Source organism: Epinephelus fuscoguttatus, linkage group LG2 (genome assembly GCF_011397635.1).
Source record: "Epinephelus fuscoguttatus linkage group LG2, E.fuscoguttatus.final_Chr_v1".
Classification (NCBI taxonomy): domain Eukaryota; kingdom Metazoa; phylum Chordata; class Actinopteri; order Perciformes; family Serranidae; genus Epinephelus; species Epinephelus fuscoguttatus.
Genome location: NC_064753.1, coordinates 3,840,188 through 3,856,926, shown reverse-complemented (window position 1 = coordinate 3,856,926; position 16,739 = coordinate 3,840,188). Strand labels below are relative to the sequence as shown.

Sequence of the window (16,739 nt, the reverse complement as noted above, 5' to 3'; positions counted from 1 at the left end):
ACCAGTAGGGACACAACACCGGTGTGTTAAACACACTTTAGAAAGGAGTGTCCCCAGACTATCAGAAGGCAGAGATCTCTCATTGTCTGGTGGCAAGACTAACCTTGGCCAGGTCTCTTGTAAAACAAACTGTACATGGTAATTCAAAATTTGTAAATTATCTAGTAATCATGTCCAATTATTTAGACTAAAATTACAGAGTCTGGAGGCATCTTTCTAACCAGTTAAGTGGGAACATGAAGTGACTGTAAAGCATAGGATTACCTGGGAAAGATCGTAGGCAGTCAGTCCATCTCTCTGGTGAACCTCCAGCTCTGCTTGCTGCTGCTGCTGCAGCTGCCTGCAAAATACAAACCACCATGTACACCATCAGCACCTCACACTGACACATTAAGTGTGGTACTGAATTGAAGCTACCTTCATTTTAAATTCAATATAAAAACATTTTCATTTAATTTAATACTACATTTAATCTAGGCAGATGATAAGTGTTGTGTTGTTGGAGCAGAGACACTGAACCCACTGACACCACAATAAACCTACAAGAAGTCAGGGAAGACAGAGGGTAACTACAGGCAGCAGAACATCGTGCACATTTGTGTAGAATCAGATGTAAGTCCCACATTCATACTGGGTAAAAAATCCTACAGACAAGCAAAGACAGCAGTATCTATCAGCCACTTTTTAGATGATTTTATGCAGCATAAGTTTCAGACCTGCATGTCAGGTCATTTAGTCCAGAACAAGACATAAAAGAGACATTGTTGCCTTTTGGTTTTGGTCCAGTCGTTCCTGTGCTTCTGCTGACTTCTTACAAACAAACCAAGAGCACAAGATGACATGGCCTGACAGATAACATGATCATCCTGCATCATCATCAGCACTACATGGGCCCACATGGGGAAATCTAACTGGGATGAAGACAGACAGCACTACATTGAATCTGATGTATTTATTTTCTCCAGTGTCATAAAGAGCTCATCAAGAAATTGATGATTATAAATATTATCAGTCAAGACTGCAGCTGAACGACATATAAAATGAATGACAGACAGATAGAAACAAGAGCTGTGTTCAATGTGTGGTCACTATGTATCACTCACTTTTTGAGGAGGAGCTGCCGAAATATATAGAATTACTACCCTGTAGCTGTATATGCCTCCATGCACCAGTCAAGTTTCTTTTACAGTTTACATCCATGTCTGTGAAAACACGGATGCTTCACACACATTTTCACCCTAACAACACAGAAGATCTATACAATCAGTACAGTTTCAAAGTGAACTCCTTAGATTAGTTACTAACTAAATATCTGACCAAATGTTTCCCCTCCTGTTCCTGAGATATGACGTGAATAGAGGCCAGAGTTTTATGTAAACTGATATAATGTCATAGTGAAGTTGACCATTGACCTTTTGGATATATAATGTCATCACTTCATCATTTTATCCTATTAGACATTTTTGTGAAATTTTGTCCGAATTAACGTAGAAATTCTTAAGTTATGGCCAAACCCTTTTGTGAGTTCACACTAACCACCAAAATCTAATCAGTTTATCTATAAGTCCAAGTGGATGTTTGTGCCAAATTAGTAGGGCTGTAGTCTCCTGGTTGACTAGTCGATTATTTGGTTGCTATGCTCTCGTCCGACCAAATTCTCATTAGTCGAATAATCGCCGTGTTACTTTCATAAGGAGAAAAGTGCTACATCAACAGCTTTCCAGGATAAATCCATTATTTCCTGCAGCAGGGGGACATGCCAAGTTACCTGTGAAAATGGGGGTGTTTTCAAAACACCCCCTTTGTTGACAGAAAGTTGGACTCGCCCACCCTCACGATCAGCGTGGCGGTAACGCAGCCTATGACGCAGCCCTCCTGTCAGCTTCTGTGTACCAACACCATTTCCCTCAGTGGAAAGAAGCTTGTATGTACTTGTATTTCACAGATAAGAAACTATAAATTGTGAAGACAGTAAAGCCTTCACTAAAATAGCATTTTAAGTCATGTGTGTGATCTATCCTTCAGGGATTTATATTTCGAGATTTATCCTGGCTTCATATGAGCAAAGGAAATCTCCGCTCGTTGCTAGGCTAATGTATACCATGTGAAATGCCATAGGCTGGCGCTAATAACGTTAGCATGTTGTATTTGCTTGGAAAACGTGTTTAGTATAAGACAGTTGTTTTGTCGGTGATTGTTGTGAGTTGTAATGGAGCCACATGGAGTGTCGTTACCTTTCTTACATGTTACTGTTGTCCCTGGCTTTATATGAGAAGAGGAAAAGATCGCTAGGCGCTAGGCTAATTTATACAATGTAAAACGCCATAGACTTGTGCTAATAACGTTAGCATGTTGTATTGGTGGGGGAAATATGTCCAGATAAAGACAAGTGTTTGTCTGTCAGTTCTGCGATTTATAGTGAAGCCAATTTGTGTACTTGTGTTTGAAATTGTCCCTATTAAGCCATATTTAATGTGTGTTTTGAATTAACTATTAAATAAAGTTTGATTTGAACTAAACTTTACAACACTTAACACAGTCCTCTACCGCCGACTAGTGTTTTGGTGGTGTAACTGCAGAGTGACACAGACACACCACCGCAGAAGTAAAAATAACATGCAGATTTTTTCCCCCCACGACTAATCGATTAGTTGAAGATTATGTGCGACTTAAGTCGACCAAGATTTTCTTTGGTTGACTACAGCCCTACAGATTAGTGGAAATTTGTTTCGTCCTTCTGTTGTTAAAATACCTGGTTGGCCCGGGTATGATGATAGCGGAGAATATACATATGCAGGAGGAAAAGAACATGGATTGTTACTAGATGGACACGAGGGCAGCCTGACAAAAAATCAGACTACTTGCAGTACAACAGTGCGAGTCTGTAAGCCTCTGAGTTCATGTTGACAAGTGCTCCAGTTAACAAGGGAAAAAAGAAACCACAGTGCACCAAAGGCACTCTGAGGCAAACTTTCTGCATGGGCACTAACCATCCTACGCACCAAATCTCAAAACCTGACATGAAGGAAAACAGCTGCAGTCCAAAGTCCGCAGGAAGTGTACCAATTGTTTGTAATAGCCAAAAAGTGTAATTACACTGTCCCATGATGCCCTGTGGCCCAAAAAGCCTTTTCCCATAGACTTGCATTGTCAAAGAGACATCTGTGCATCAGTGGATACATTTTTTTGAGCATCAAAATGTCTTGTTTCACTATCAGGATTTGATCCGTTTGGTCTGATAACATTTGGAAAGAAGAGCCAAATGATTGCATCATTTTAAACTGGAAGTAGCTGGCCTGTCCGGCAGAAGTATCTAGTGTGCCTGCTTTATGGAACACACAGTGCAGAAGCAGTGCTGATCATCAAGGTAACGTTAGTTGTTTAACTTTTTTGGCTTCGTGTGCCACTGAGCAACTTCCATAGTTACGAACCCAAACGCTGTGTCCAGTTTTCTTTATACATCCATGCTATAGTCAGGCAAAGATGATCACAGCATAGTCCACATTTAAATGTCTCTATTTACCACCTTACCTAAAACATACCAAAAAGAAATTATTCCCAACCTAAAAACAAAAACAAACACACAAACAAGCCAAGTCAAAATGTGCTACCAAATAGCAAAGAACTACAAATGCATAATTTCAAATAAATCTACAAATTTAATAACTAGATCACTCAACGCAAATGAGTACAAAACTGACCAGCTCCCAAACTGTCAAGTTGTTTAATGTGGTATAGACTGTTAAGTCAGTGACATCAGGGGTTCATTTCACAAAGCAGGTTTTGTGAAAACTCTGAGTCTGTTAACCCTGAACTGAGGGAAACTCTGGGTTTTCTATTTCAGAAAGGGAGGTAACTTAAACCAGAGAAAGTGGAGTAACTCCAGCCTATTTCAGAAAGAGAGGTAACTGAAGCTCGGTGTCAGTTACTATGGCAACTGACTCTGTGAACCTAACCTGGTTGGGAGCAGGTTTTCTTCAATGAACCTCGAGTTTCTAGCTGTCTCCTCCCTCTTACGCCGCACACGCAGTGTGATTCATTCATTCATTCGTTTAGTGTTGCGCGGGTTTCAGCGAGTTTGATCATCTGTCCTCAAGGTAAAGTCGTATCCTAAAGTGTGTTCTAGTTCTAAATCTACTTTTTTCGACCATGGCATGTTCGTTCTTGGAGGACCCTGTGGACAAAGAGGCAGTGTTACTGAGGAGGGAGTTACGCATTCGTCGGGAGATTATTCACAGGGCCAGAATTGACATATTATCATTTCCAGAACATTTTCTTTTTGAACGGTACCGTTTCACATCACAGTCCATCATTTATATCCATAACCTCATCCGTCGTGACATAACCAACGTCACCAACCGTGGACGTGCACTTTCATCTACCCAGATTCTTTGTGTTGCTCTTTGTTTTTTTTACAAACGAGAGTTTTCTGTATAATATCAGAGATGCAGAAGGCCACTGTCTGCAGAGCCGTGAGAAAAGTGTCCCTAGCTCTGAAACGTCTATTAAACTCTTTTGTTGTGTTCCCTGAACATAAACCTGTGAGGGTCATCAAGGAGGTGTTCCACAGGATTGTAGGTGAACGATGTAGAAACCAGTTAAAATTTATGATTATAAATCATATTCAGTTAATGACATGGTGCTGCAACCTCAGATTGGGATTAGTCATTTTAATTTCTTTTAGGATTTCCTGGTGTGATAGGGTGCATTGATGGAACCCACATTCCCATCATTGCTCCTTCACAAAATGAAGGAGACTATGTGAATATGAAGTCCATTCACAGCATTAATGTGCAGGTAGACTGACTCTCAAAATGTCAGACTGCATCACACTACAAAAACTCAAAATCATCCCAAGAATATTTGTCTTATTTCTAGTCAAAACAAATCATACCTAAAAGTAACTTGTTTTTAGACCATTTTCATTTGTTTCAAGTACATTTTCACTTGAAAAATAATTAGGTGGGATTGCATCTAAGTAAACTAAATTTTAGCTTTAACACCATTCCACCTGTTTGTATCTGTAGCCTAACATTATTGTGATTGCATAAATGTATAAAATAAATTTAAACTTGGGCGGCACGGTGGTGTGGTGGTTAGCCTCACAGCAAGAGGGTTGCCGGTTCGATCCCGGGCGTGGGAGCCCTTCTGTGCGGAGTTTGCATGTTCTCCCCGTGTCAGCGTGGGTTCTCTCCGGGCACTCCGGCTTCCTCCCACAGTCCAAAGACATGCAGATTGGGGACTAGGTTAATTGGTAACTCTAAATTGTCCGTAGGTGTGAATGTGAGCGTGAATGGTTGTTTGTCTCTATGTGTCAGCCCTGCGATAGTCTGGCGACCTGTCCAGGGTGTACCCTGCCTCTCGCCCGATGTAGCTGGGATAGGCTCCAGCCCCCCCGCGACCCTCAAGAGGATGAAGCGGTTAGAAGATGAAATTTAAACTTAGGCTACGCATTGACTCGAGCAGTAATTTTCTCCCACGCCGACTCCCGTTCCTTCACTGCTGCAGCCGTGTTACTCTTCTTCCTGAAAACAGCTTCAAATTCGCTGTATGAGCGCATTAAAATGTCCAACTCCAGAGAAGTAAAAAAATGCAGACCTTTTCTTGTAGCTTGTTACCATGGTGAATCGTGGTATTGGGGCTCCACTGATGACGGCTTTTTAAAGTCGTGGTGCACGCGCTTAACTCAGAGTGAACAAACTCTGTGTTGATTGAACCGATTGAAATCACCTGTTCTGAAACCCGTAACCCAGACTTTCCCATCTCAGAGTTACTCAAGTAGTGTTAATGTGGATGTGTGTGTGTAGTGTAATTTGTTAACAAATGAAAGCTAAGCTTTCAGGTGCTGAAAGAGGGAGCCACACTAGATGCTGGGGCTTTTGTATCCTATGGAGCACTGGGCCCAGTTACTCCAGAGCTGGACACTGCAGTCAGCTCCTTTGGGAGATGACATGAGTAGGTGTGGTAATACAGCACCAACACATGCAGATTAAGCAGAGGCTGTCACATCATTCATTCAATATATGCAACAGTGACACCACTACCCCCTGCTGCCAAACACCTCTGCATTCCACTGCAATGCAAGAATCTCATAAACTGTCAAAACAATATCACTTATAAAGACTGTCTTCTGCCAGACAAGCCAATGTCAATTATAAATTAAAGCTGCAAACAGTGTTGGGTGGGACCTCGGACTCCCGCCATTTCGGCCTCCAGCTCATGTAGACCCCTCTCCACTCTAGCTCACAGCTGACAATTTCTCAACATTTGCTCATGTTACTTTCAGAGGCACTTGCTCAGTTCCTGTTGGATTTAGGTCAGGGGTGTCAGGGCGTGATTTGTAGGTCTTGATGAGACAAACAAGCCAGTTTTGGTTTAAAATTTCTACGACATTTCTACGGGCCGCAGTGGCCATTTTTGTGTGTCTAGGTGGCACCAGAGAGCCCATTTTGTCACTTTTGGGGTTAATTTTTTCATTTTATCAATTTTTTTGCCAGTCCTGACATGCGTGCCAATTTTGGTGAGTTTTTGAGCATGTTTAGGGGGTCAAATTTTGTTTTTTTGCACACCAATGGGGCCCCATGTCATGCAGTAGGTACCCTTTTTGACTTTTCGCCCCTGCCCCTCAAATATCCTGAGTCCATCACTGAGAGGGAGAGACAAGCTGTGAGAGCGGGCAGATTGAGATGGCTTTAAAATGTGTCATACTCCTCCCTTGAATTCCCAAACCGTGGGTCCAGTCATCAATCTGAGCATACTAGCAGAGAGATACACTCGTCCCGAACGACATATAGTTTTTATGTTTGTTAAAACATAAGTGAATGGGCAACCTTCAAGTGCAGTTTGTCCACTAAACAAGCTTTTTTTCCACAAAGACCGCCTCATATTGTTAGGATAAATGTCAGAGAACATATAGAAAACGACATGTAAACGTGTTGTCTTACCTTACCAGTGTGGTGCCATGTCTGTTTACCATTTAGCTCTGCTTTCCAAAGCGCAGCCGAAATATATCTCGCGAGCTCTAGATAAAGCCCAGCTGGATACTACTCCAGGTGGAGGTGTCTCGTCCTCGGTCACATCCAGACCTTGAAAATAAGGCTGCAACTGGTCCCATTCCTTGCAACAGAGGCATTCCTCTTCTGTGGGCACTGGGGCACAGCATTCACAGGTACACCACCAATTTCCAGAGCTACGCAGCCTTGCAACAGCCATTCCTCCCCTCTCGTCCTCTACCTGTTGTGCCTCTCTCTCTCTCCTCCTCCATTCTTCAATTTCACAAAGCTCTTCGTCAGTGTATTCTGGCTCAAATAAATAAGGGCGGCCATCAAACTCTGCAAAATCAAATTCCTCTTCCACAAAGTCGAAGTCTGTCAAAAAGTCAGCCATTATTCTATAAATCTTTCATAAAATAAATGAATGAACTTTTCAGGCTACTGTCCGGTTCTGCCTTCCAGCTGTTGCTACTTGTTCTTGCGAGATTTCAGGCACAATATGAGATCGCCGCTTTTTCTCGCGATATTTGGGCTGCGCTTTGGAAAGCAGAGCTAAATGGTAAACAAACATGGCACCACACCGGTAAGGTAAGACAATACGTTTACATGTCGTTTTCCATATAGTCTCTGACATTTATCCTAACAACATGAGGCGGTCTTTGTGGAAAAAAAGCTTGTTTAGTGGACTAACTTTGCACTTGAAGTATGCCCATTCACTTACGTTTTAACAGGTCTGACGCTACTATGTGCCCCGGCTGTATCTAGGCTAACGGCTAACATGCTAACTATTATTTTTATGTCACTAGTCACTTGAAACAAATTTAGGACGATAGGAGACAGATTGAAATATCCCTTTAAGAGCCCATAAAATCCAAACTGTTCGAGTAATGACAAATTTATTCAGAAGATCTGTTCAACAGGGGTTGGCCTGTGATGTGTGCGAGTTTGAAGCCGATACAATAAGCGGTGGGCCATTTCAGTGTGTCTAGGTGGCGTGAAGACATTCAGGAGGTTTTGTGGCACGTCACCTTTAAGATAGGGATGGGGCCGATCCGATCCAGTATCGGTATTGGGTTCCAATACCAACGTAATTCACGGATCAGAAATTTCCGCAGCCGTGTCTGTGCTTTCACGCTGTCTGCTGGAATGATATGATGATTGCTACATAGTAGTGTTGCACGGTATACTGGTACCAACGGTAGACCGCGGTACTAAATCATGACGGTAGGCTACATATGATACCATGTTGGAGTACCTCAGGTAGCACTACTGTGGGATAAGTTCAAAGTCCAATCGCAAGAGGGTGAGTGTCCATGCGCCATCCAATAACGGCGCGCGCTGGCCACCTGGCACTCGTTATGCCGCTGCAGTGGTTTGCATCCAGTGACATTTCGGGTATTAGCTGAGCTATTGAGTATCTTTAAGCAGTGAAAGTTATTATTAATTTATTTTTACTTGTAGGTTAGATTTGTTTATATATGTTGCAGTGATTTGTTTTCCACAGAGCTCTACGGTGCGCGCACTGCAACTAAAAATAGTTTTGTGCGAGCAAAAGAAATAATGCAGGAGCACACTGTGCAAGTACAGATTTCAACCAGCAGCAGAAACGAAAGGCGAATCCTGCCAGTTGTGGGTTGAACAGGGTCACAGACACAGACAGGAATGTATTCCTGTCAAATACAGCGGCCGTGGTGCTCCGTGAAGCAAGATAATGGCTTACCGGCGACTGAGAAGCCTGGCTCCAGGTCCAATAATTTCCTCTTCTTGGTGTCATGACTGCCCAAAAGTACCTGAACAGCCGAGCCGTGGCGGCACACAGGTATGTGATGTGTCAGAGGAGAAACGAGCCGTTCACATTTCTCTCTTTGTGGCAGGTAACGGTCCACAAACCTCACCGCACTTAAGGGACTGGTTGATTTTTATATTATTTATTTATTTTATTTTGATTCCCCCCTATGTTAATCACTTACTGATGCCATTTTTTGAAGTATGAATAAATCAATGGGCTCTAGTTTCGCAGACCGGGCGCGGCGGAGGCACAGCACACCTGCGCTTCGTCAACTGGGTGTGGCCAGGCGGATTTTGCAAGTTTGGCACACTGTGCGCCTGGCGCAGCTACTCCTCTTTCCCACCTCCATCCCTCCTACCTGCGCAAGTCACAAAGAGGGAGGAGAGAAGGCGTGGAGTGGGTTTTACACACATCACACCAATCAAATGAGCCCCTCTTCTCGCCCTTAAATGTGCTGTGCGAAGGCGTAATGAGAGTTTACTCAATTCGTCATAGCAGAAGAGAGCAGCAGCATCAGACAGCCAAACTTCTCCCAGGAGGAAACTGACGTTTTGGTCCGGGAGGTCCAAGCTTGCAGTGTCCGAATATACGGAAATGCGAGCAGACCTCCACGGGCTGATGATGCAAAGGTAGCCTGGGAGGAGGTCACCACATCTGTAAATTGATGTTGCGTTTCTCTCGTGCGCGCGCGCTCTCTCTTTCTCTCTCGCAGTCTCACTCTGTTTCTTTTCTTTTGACTTTTCTAAGATGACAGATGCTGAATATATGCTCCCTATCTGATGCTGTGGCTGTTTGTGGTTGGCTGAGAGGGATGTGAACTCATAAGTTTGCAGCTGTGTTAATCAAATCAGGTTGGGTTTCCATTATGCGTGCCAAATGTGCCAAACAGTGCCAATCCCCTTTGATCTGACATCAGATGTGACAGGACAGTTGATATAGAGATACATTTATGTGCTGATTGCAGATAGTTGCATTGAATAGTGTTTTTTTGGGTATTTATTGCATTGTTAATGTGCCTGATATTCTGGAAACCTGCCTGTGAGGTTTTGGTGACGTGTGTGCACTGTCCACCAGTCAGCCAAACTTCGGCTTACACTGGCTGCGCTCCGCCTGCGCTGACAGTAGACCTGGTTTCAGCTGGTGAGCTTTTAGCGCACCTTCGGCGAAGCCTTTTGGCACGAAACTGTCAAGCTGGATCTGTCGACACCTCCCCCTGCTGCGCCGCCACACCCATCTCAGCACACCTCGGTCTGCCAAACTACCAAACTGAGCGCGCCTCAGGATGCGCTGCTCGAAAGTAGCTCTGCGCGGGATTCGCCACCCTGCGCTGCGCCGGGAAACTAGAGCCCAGTAAGCAATTTATTCCATTGAAATATCATTGATGTATTATAGAAAAGTGATTTATCTTTTTATAAATGACAAAAGGCACATCTGCCTCATTTTCGCTGTGGTATCATGATACTACTCAGAACCGTGATACTTTCACTGGTATCGTACCGTGGATCCCAATTTTGGTACCGTGACAACACTACCACATATTAGTGTCTACTTGATTTGTATCTGTGCTGTTCAGATTAATATGACAGGTATTTTTTGTTTTTTTTTTGATAGTGTACATTGCACTAGTAGTTTAACACTATCTTGGAATTTATTGTGATTTGTAGGTCTTGATGAGACGAACAAGCCAGTTTTGGTTTGATCTTTCTACGACATTCCTACGGGCAGCAGTGGCCATTTTAGTATGTCTAGGTGGCGTGAAGATCGTCAGGAGGTTTTGTGGCACGTCACCTTGAAGAGGCCATAAAATCCAAAGCATTTAAGTAATGACAAAGTTATATAGAGGATCTGTTCAGCAGGAGTTGGCCTGGCATGTGTGCGTGTTTGAAGCTGATACGATAAACAGTCTAAGAGAAGATAATTTTTGAAAAAAGAGCATTTTGAGGCAAAATCTTACTTTTAAAGGGCAAATAGCTCACTTCCTGTTGGGTTTGGGTCAGGGGTGTCAGGGCGTGATTTGTAGGTCTCGATGACACGAACACGCCGGTTTTGGCTTGATCTTTCTACGACATTCCTACCCAGCCAAAATTTGTATGTGGGATCCATGTGGGTCGTAAATGGACGTGAAAATGGGCCCTATGTGGGATTGTCCACAGGTTCCACACTGGCCCCATGCCAGTTGCACACATGAGTGGGTTTACCCAATAAGGGCCCAGATAAGATGCCAATTTTGGGCCCATACCCACTTGGTACCCAGGTAGCCCTAGCATAACCTATGTGGGGCCCACTTGAGAGATCCAACCATGTGGGCAACTGGAATGGGGCCATTATGGAACCCATGGACAATCCCATATAGGGCCCATTTTGTTAGCCTATTTACTACCTACATACAAATGTTGGCTGGGTATGGGCCGCAGCAGCCATTTTAGTGTGCCTTGGTGGCGCTAGAGAGTCCATTTTGGCACTGTGGGGGTTTATTTTGTCATTTTATCAAATTTTTCGCCAGTCCTGACATGCGTGCCAATTTTGGTGAGTTTTTGAGCATGTTTAGGGGGTCAAATTTGGGTTTTAGGAGACGGCAAGAGAAAGAATAAAGAATAAACGTACCAGAAACCTCCGCCTTCAGCCGAGGTCCCTAATAAATTCATAGTTGTCATCCATTGTGCAGAGAGACAGTAATATGTAATATGTAGCATCTTATTGTTCCTGTACAATGACAATAAAGGCTTTCTATTCTATTCTATTCTATGATTAGATTTCAAAGAGTAGACGGGCCATGCTTATATCAAAATAGACAAGAATTAGGAACGTACTTGACATTGGTGTTGGTGCAGATGATGTACTCTATCTCATCAGAGTATGGATTCTGGAAGGTGAAGCTACTGGTTCGGATTAGCATCCACTCCCTGTTCTTCATTCGGAAACGATACATCACAGACAGAACCTGACCCTTCAATTTCACCACCTGCAAAGAAAGAAAAACCACTGATTAATATTACAGTTTTTGATAGGTCTTAATTACACAGTTGGGTCTGAAGGTGAAAGAGAAACAGAGATTGAAACTACTATGACAAAATCTTTATATATTTTCCTTCATACCCTTAATATTTTCTTCAAAATTTTAGTAAACAATTTCCAATGTGGTCCCCTTAGAGTGAAGAGTTCCATGCAGAGAGTGAAACATTCAATTAGGCATGATGAGGCAAGAACAGAGGGGAACTCTTTTATTCCATTTCAATTTTACAACAAAACCACTTTCATCTTGGTGGAGAAAGACTCTCAAAGAGTGGAATTAGCAGCTGTTTGAAGATCCTTTTTAATGACCCTGATTTCTGGGATTTGAGTTAAGCTGCACTCTGTGCGACAGGCAGCTGGTACCAATACTGTAGTCCTGAACTTCCTCCGCTGTAGTGAAAGCACTGCACTCTTTCCCGGTGTGACTACTACAAAATAAACTGCTGAGGAGGGCTAGAGCAGCTGATGACAGATATGGAGAACTTTTCAGTCCACACAGAGGGCAGCTACCACAGAGCAGACAGGGAGAGGGAGGAGGGAGAGGAAAGGAAACTGTTCCTCTAGTTAACTTCAGTAATGAGCAACACCGTTAAATTATGCTGTTGCTGAAAAATAGGTAAGATACTGGGATCTCTCTGACTAAGTAACAGCAAACCAGGTCAAATATACCCAATAACCAGATCAAATAAACCACATAACCAGATTAAATAAACCGGATAATCAGATCAAATAAACCATATAACCACATCAAATAAACCTGATGACCAAACTTATATAAAGCAGATAACCATACCTAATAAACCTGATGACCGGATAAAATAACCAGATGACCAGATTAAATAAACCAGATGACCCGATCAAATAAACCTGATGAACACTTTAAATAAACCAGATAACCAGATCAAAATAACCAGATGACCAGGGGCCTGTACTACGGAGCCAGTTAAATTTACCCAGGATATCGTTTAGTTATCTGGCTTCACTAACCCCAACCATGGTCATCTGGATAACTTGTCAGTGAAGATTCTCAGTCATCCAGGTCATGGTAATGGACTTACCATGACCTGGACAGCAGAAAGTCATTGGTGTGAAATGTAAACAATAGCCTGAAATAGCCTGAAATCTTATAACAGAAGATATTAAGCGTGGGCAAAGACTTAAAATACATGTAATTATTATTACATATGAAATTAGTACAGAGTGAGTATTTTTTGCTGTTTAGTTGGATGATGATGAAACTACTCTGAGTATGTCACATAAAACACTTGTCCGGCACTTCAAGTAATGCCAGACTCTTCCTGCTACCAACATAAGGAGTGGAAAGGTAGTTAAGAACTGATTAGGTCTATCTGACCAAAAGGCTGTATTTATAATAATCATTTTGAATTATTTTTCTAATAAGAGATAACCTTTCATTTTTATTTCCATTTCTTATCACACAGGAGTCTCATGTTACACTGAGCTGTAGTGATGGAATTGGAGTGTAAAGTCAGCCAATAATAACATTAATATTATTATTATTATCATATTCATTATTTTGTATATGCATAAAAGTAATAATTTTAACAATAATTCAAACAAAACAACCGGTTTGCATATCAGTAACAGCAAGAATACTACTGACTGTCTTTTGCTTGTTTATTGTATGTCTTTTTGTTTTGTCCTGTTTTGTCTATATTCCCGTCTAGAGGTGGGAATCATCATACATCTTACAGTTCGATTTGATTACAATTCAGATGGCAATGATTGGATGATAACATGATTATTGATGCATCACCATGCATCAAAATGGTTGACTTCAACACATGATTTATTTTCTCTCTTTTTCTTTAACATAGTAGCCTATACTGGATTTGTTGTGATCCATAATAAAACTAACAGATGAATTTACTTGCTTACATTGTGGTAGTATGTAATTTATGTTTTGTTGGATAAGAAATGCTCTGCAGGCTTTTTATTTTAAAAAGTTAACTGCATTATTGAATGAATAAATCTAAAAGCACCGTACAGACTGCTGTGCGAATAAGTATAATGTGAGAAGAAGGCATTGTCCTCCGCAGCTTAGCTGTGTTGTTATTTGCATTATGCCAGCAGTGGAACGGCAAGCAGCCTCTCTTCATTCGCTCCAGGCGCTTTTTCCCGGTGGCCACTTGCAGTATTACAGTTAAAAAAAATCCCCTGTGGACTTGAAAGCATTTTCTGCATAGACCACTATTGCAAAAGAGACATCTGTAAAACTGTTGACAGGACACCTCGAACTGCAAACAATGTCAATTAAAAATCCTTCTGTTCTGAATTTTTGAGCTATGGTGGTTTTATTTATGTAAAATTTTCCTCAAGCTGAGAAAATAAGAAAAAAAGATATATAAATCTGTGACATCATCACAATGTTATGTCTATGAGCTTAGCAGGAACTCCTGGGTGGGGCAAGAAGGAAAAATACTACTGCACAGTAGGCTGCATACTGCGAAAGTAAATCCAAAAGCTAGAAAACCTTTTTTGGCTTATGCAGCAGGAGAGAAACTCCATTGGAAGGAATAGGCACCATTTTGGTGTTTCATATCTAGTTATTATTAAACTCTATGATTTGCTCCTGAGAAAGCCAAGATGCTGAGCAGAAAGAGCAAATGGTTTTTGAGGTAAAACCAGCAGACTGAGAAGAGAATTATTTTCATCACCACAGAGGTGTTTTAAGTTGGTAATGCTGCAGCTGGTGTTGGTCAGCTTGTCTCGTTTGTTACTGCTGATTGCTGCACCCTTGTGGTTAAGTTCCACCTCCTAATAATCGATTACTGACATTTATGAATTGATGTCAAATCATCCACGTCCACATCACAACGCATATAATTATTGATTATTACCCCCACCCCTACTATCTAGCCCTATGTATGCATTGCCTTTAACTACCTTTGTTTTTTCTTGTTTTGTCTTGTGCTGTACTTTGCATTCAGAGAGAGACAGAGAGAGAGAGCACACTGCGGTCATGGTGGCGTGGCGGGCTGCAGTGTGGTCGCTGCAGGTGGTTGCGCACTGTCAATTTGCATCTACTGAGGGCAGGGCCGCCCCTCCCTAAAAGCAGAATACGCGCTGTGCGTAGGGCCTCATCTTCCATGGAGGGGCCACATTTTGCGTGAGTGGACGCATTTGTGCTACCGTGAGGCGCGCGTAGAATCAGCTCGAGGAAGGAGAGAAGAGACCTGTAATCTGACCGCGCATGCATCGCTGCAATGATTGACAGCACTCGACATCTGACCAATCAGAGGGGTGTGCCGGCAGGCACTTGCAGAGCTGCAGCAGGTGAAGAGTTGTTGACATGTTGTCCAAAAGACATCACGAGTCAGGAGGGAGCAAGAGGGAAAAAAAAGGCAAAACACGAGGAAGCTCGTGCTTCACTTGAAGGTGGGCATGTTGTTGAAATAAAACTTTGTGGCACAAACACCTAAGCTGCTACTCATTAGATAGGAATCTCTGTCTGCAGTCTCTGTCTAGACTAGAGAATTTTTTTTTCCCAGTGGCCCTGATCAACATTTATTGAATGTCTTGTTAACGCCCTATGCATTCACCTGTGATGAAAAGGAGTGGTAAAATGGTAAAAAGTGACTCCAAATAAAATTTCACTTAGGGCCCCAATTTGGTCAGGGGCAGTCCTGACTGAGGGTGCTTGTTTTTGCAACTGACATGTTCAGATTGTTGTTGGAAGGTTGGAAGTGTCTGATAGCATTACAGGGGGAACCTAGTGTAACTTGAAAGATTTTTAATGCCATGGTTTAAATATTTAGCTGCTTCTGACAAAGTGGAAAAGTCTGCAAGATTTCAGAAGGAGACTTCTCTTTGAACAAGACTTAGTTACACACGCTGGCAAACAGGCCAAATCACCGAGATGCTAGGAAAATATTTAGTTTCTCTGTGGGGTCTTTTTCATAGTGTTGTCAGGCACTCACAACGGCAGTCTTAGCCTGTTAGTGCCAGCCAGAGATAAGCACTTTTGATGGACGTCGACTGACAGTGCACTGTTGCCCATGGGGATTAAATTACAGCTTGTTTTGCCACTGCGGCTGCAGTGGTCTCGCTCACTACTGGGACAGTTTCAAAAACAGTTCCTTCCATTAGTGTTTTAGGCATAACAATATGGAAAATTGGATCCGGGTTGAAAAACACCATAGTTTCCCTGCATAAAATGATGTGTAGGCCCAAAATTGAAAAAACTCAAAATTTAAAATGTTCTATTTAAAAACCTCCTGGCATTCTTTCTTTTAGAAATAAAAGAGAGAAAAAAATGCTTTCTGGAAAAGACTCCTGGTCTAATGAACCAGATAACCAGATCAAATATACCCAATAACCACATAAAATGGGTAAATCCAATAAACCTAATAACCTGATCAAATAAATCCGAAAACCAGATTAGATTAACCAGATAAGATCAAATAAACCAGATAACCTGATCAAATAAGCCAGGTAAAATTTAAATAAACCCGTTAACCAAATCAAATAAATCTGAAAACCAGAATGAATTAACCGGGTAAGATCAAATTAACTAGGTAACTAAATCAAATTCACCTGAAAACCAGATCTCATGACCCAGTCAATCAGATAAATTAAACCTGATACACAGATCAAATTAACTGGGTAAGGTAAAACAAAACAAACAAACAAAAACAAAAATACTAGTCCATATACTAGTCCATACCCATTGAGTGCACAGTTGCCCACGTATAGTTTCACATGGTGTGTGTTTGGGATACAGGTTGCAGATTAAATTCAACTGAACTGAGAGTTTCTGTGAATTTGATAGTACGATTGCTTTATTGAAAGTACAGTAGTACCATTGGCAATAGTGGGATACTTAGTGGGCTAAAACTGTACATTAGTAGTTGAGGTAGCATGCTGAAAGGCAGATAGTTAAAATGTTTATATGTTGTATTGACTTAAAAGTGGGGCGCACTGGT

At 42.0% G+C, this 16,739-nt stretch overlaps 1 protein-coding gene across 5 annotated transcripts in view; it reads right to left on the bottom strand.

Annotated features, from left to right (window-relative positions):
- Positions 1-16,739, bottom strand: part of arnt2 (aryl-hydrocarbon receptor nuclear translocator 2) — a 158,541-nt gene that overhangs the window by 16,982 nt on the left and 124,820 nt on the right. For all 5 annotated transcript variants that reach the window (XM_049602843.1, XM_049602871.1, XM_049602861.1 and 2 more), the window contains 2 exons: positions 11,592-11,743; positions 265-340 (listed from right to left, as the gene is read on the bottom strand). In XM_049602843.1, coding sequence (XP_049458800.1) covers positions 265-340; positions 11,592-11,743 — 228 coding nt within the window. The remainder of the gene's footprint in view (positions 1-264; positions 341-11,591; positions 11,744-16,739) is intronic.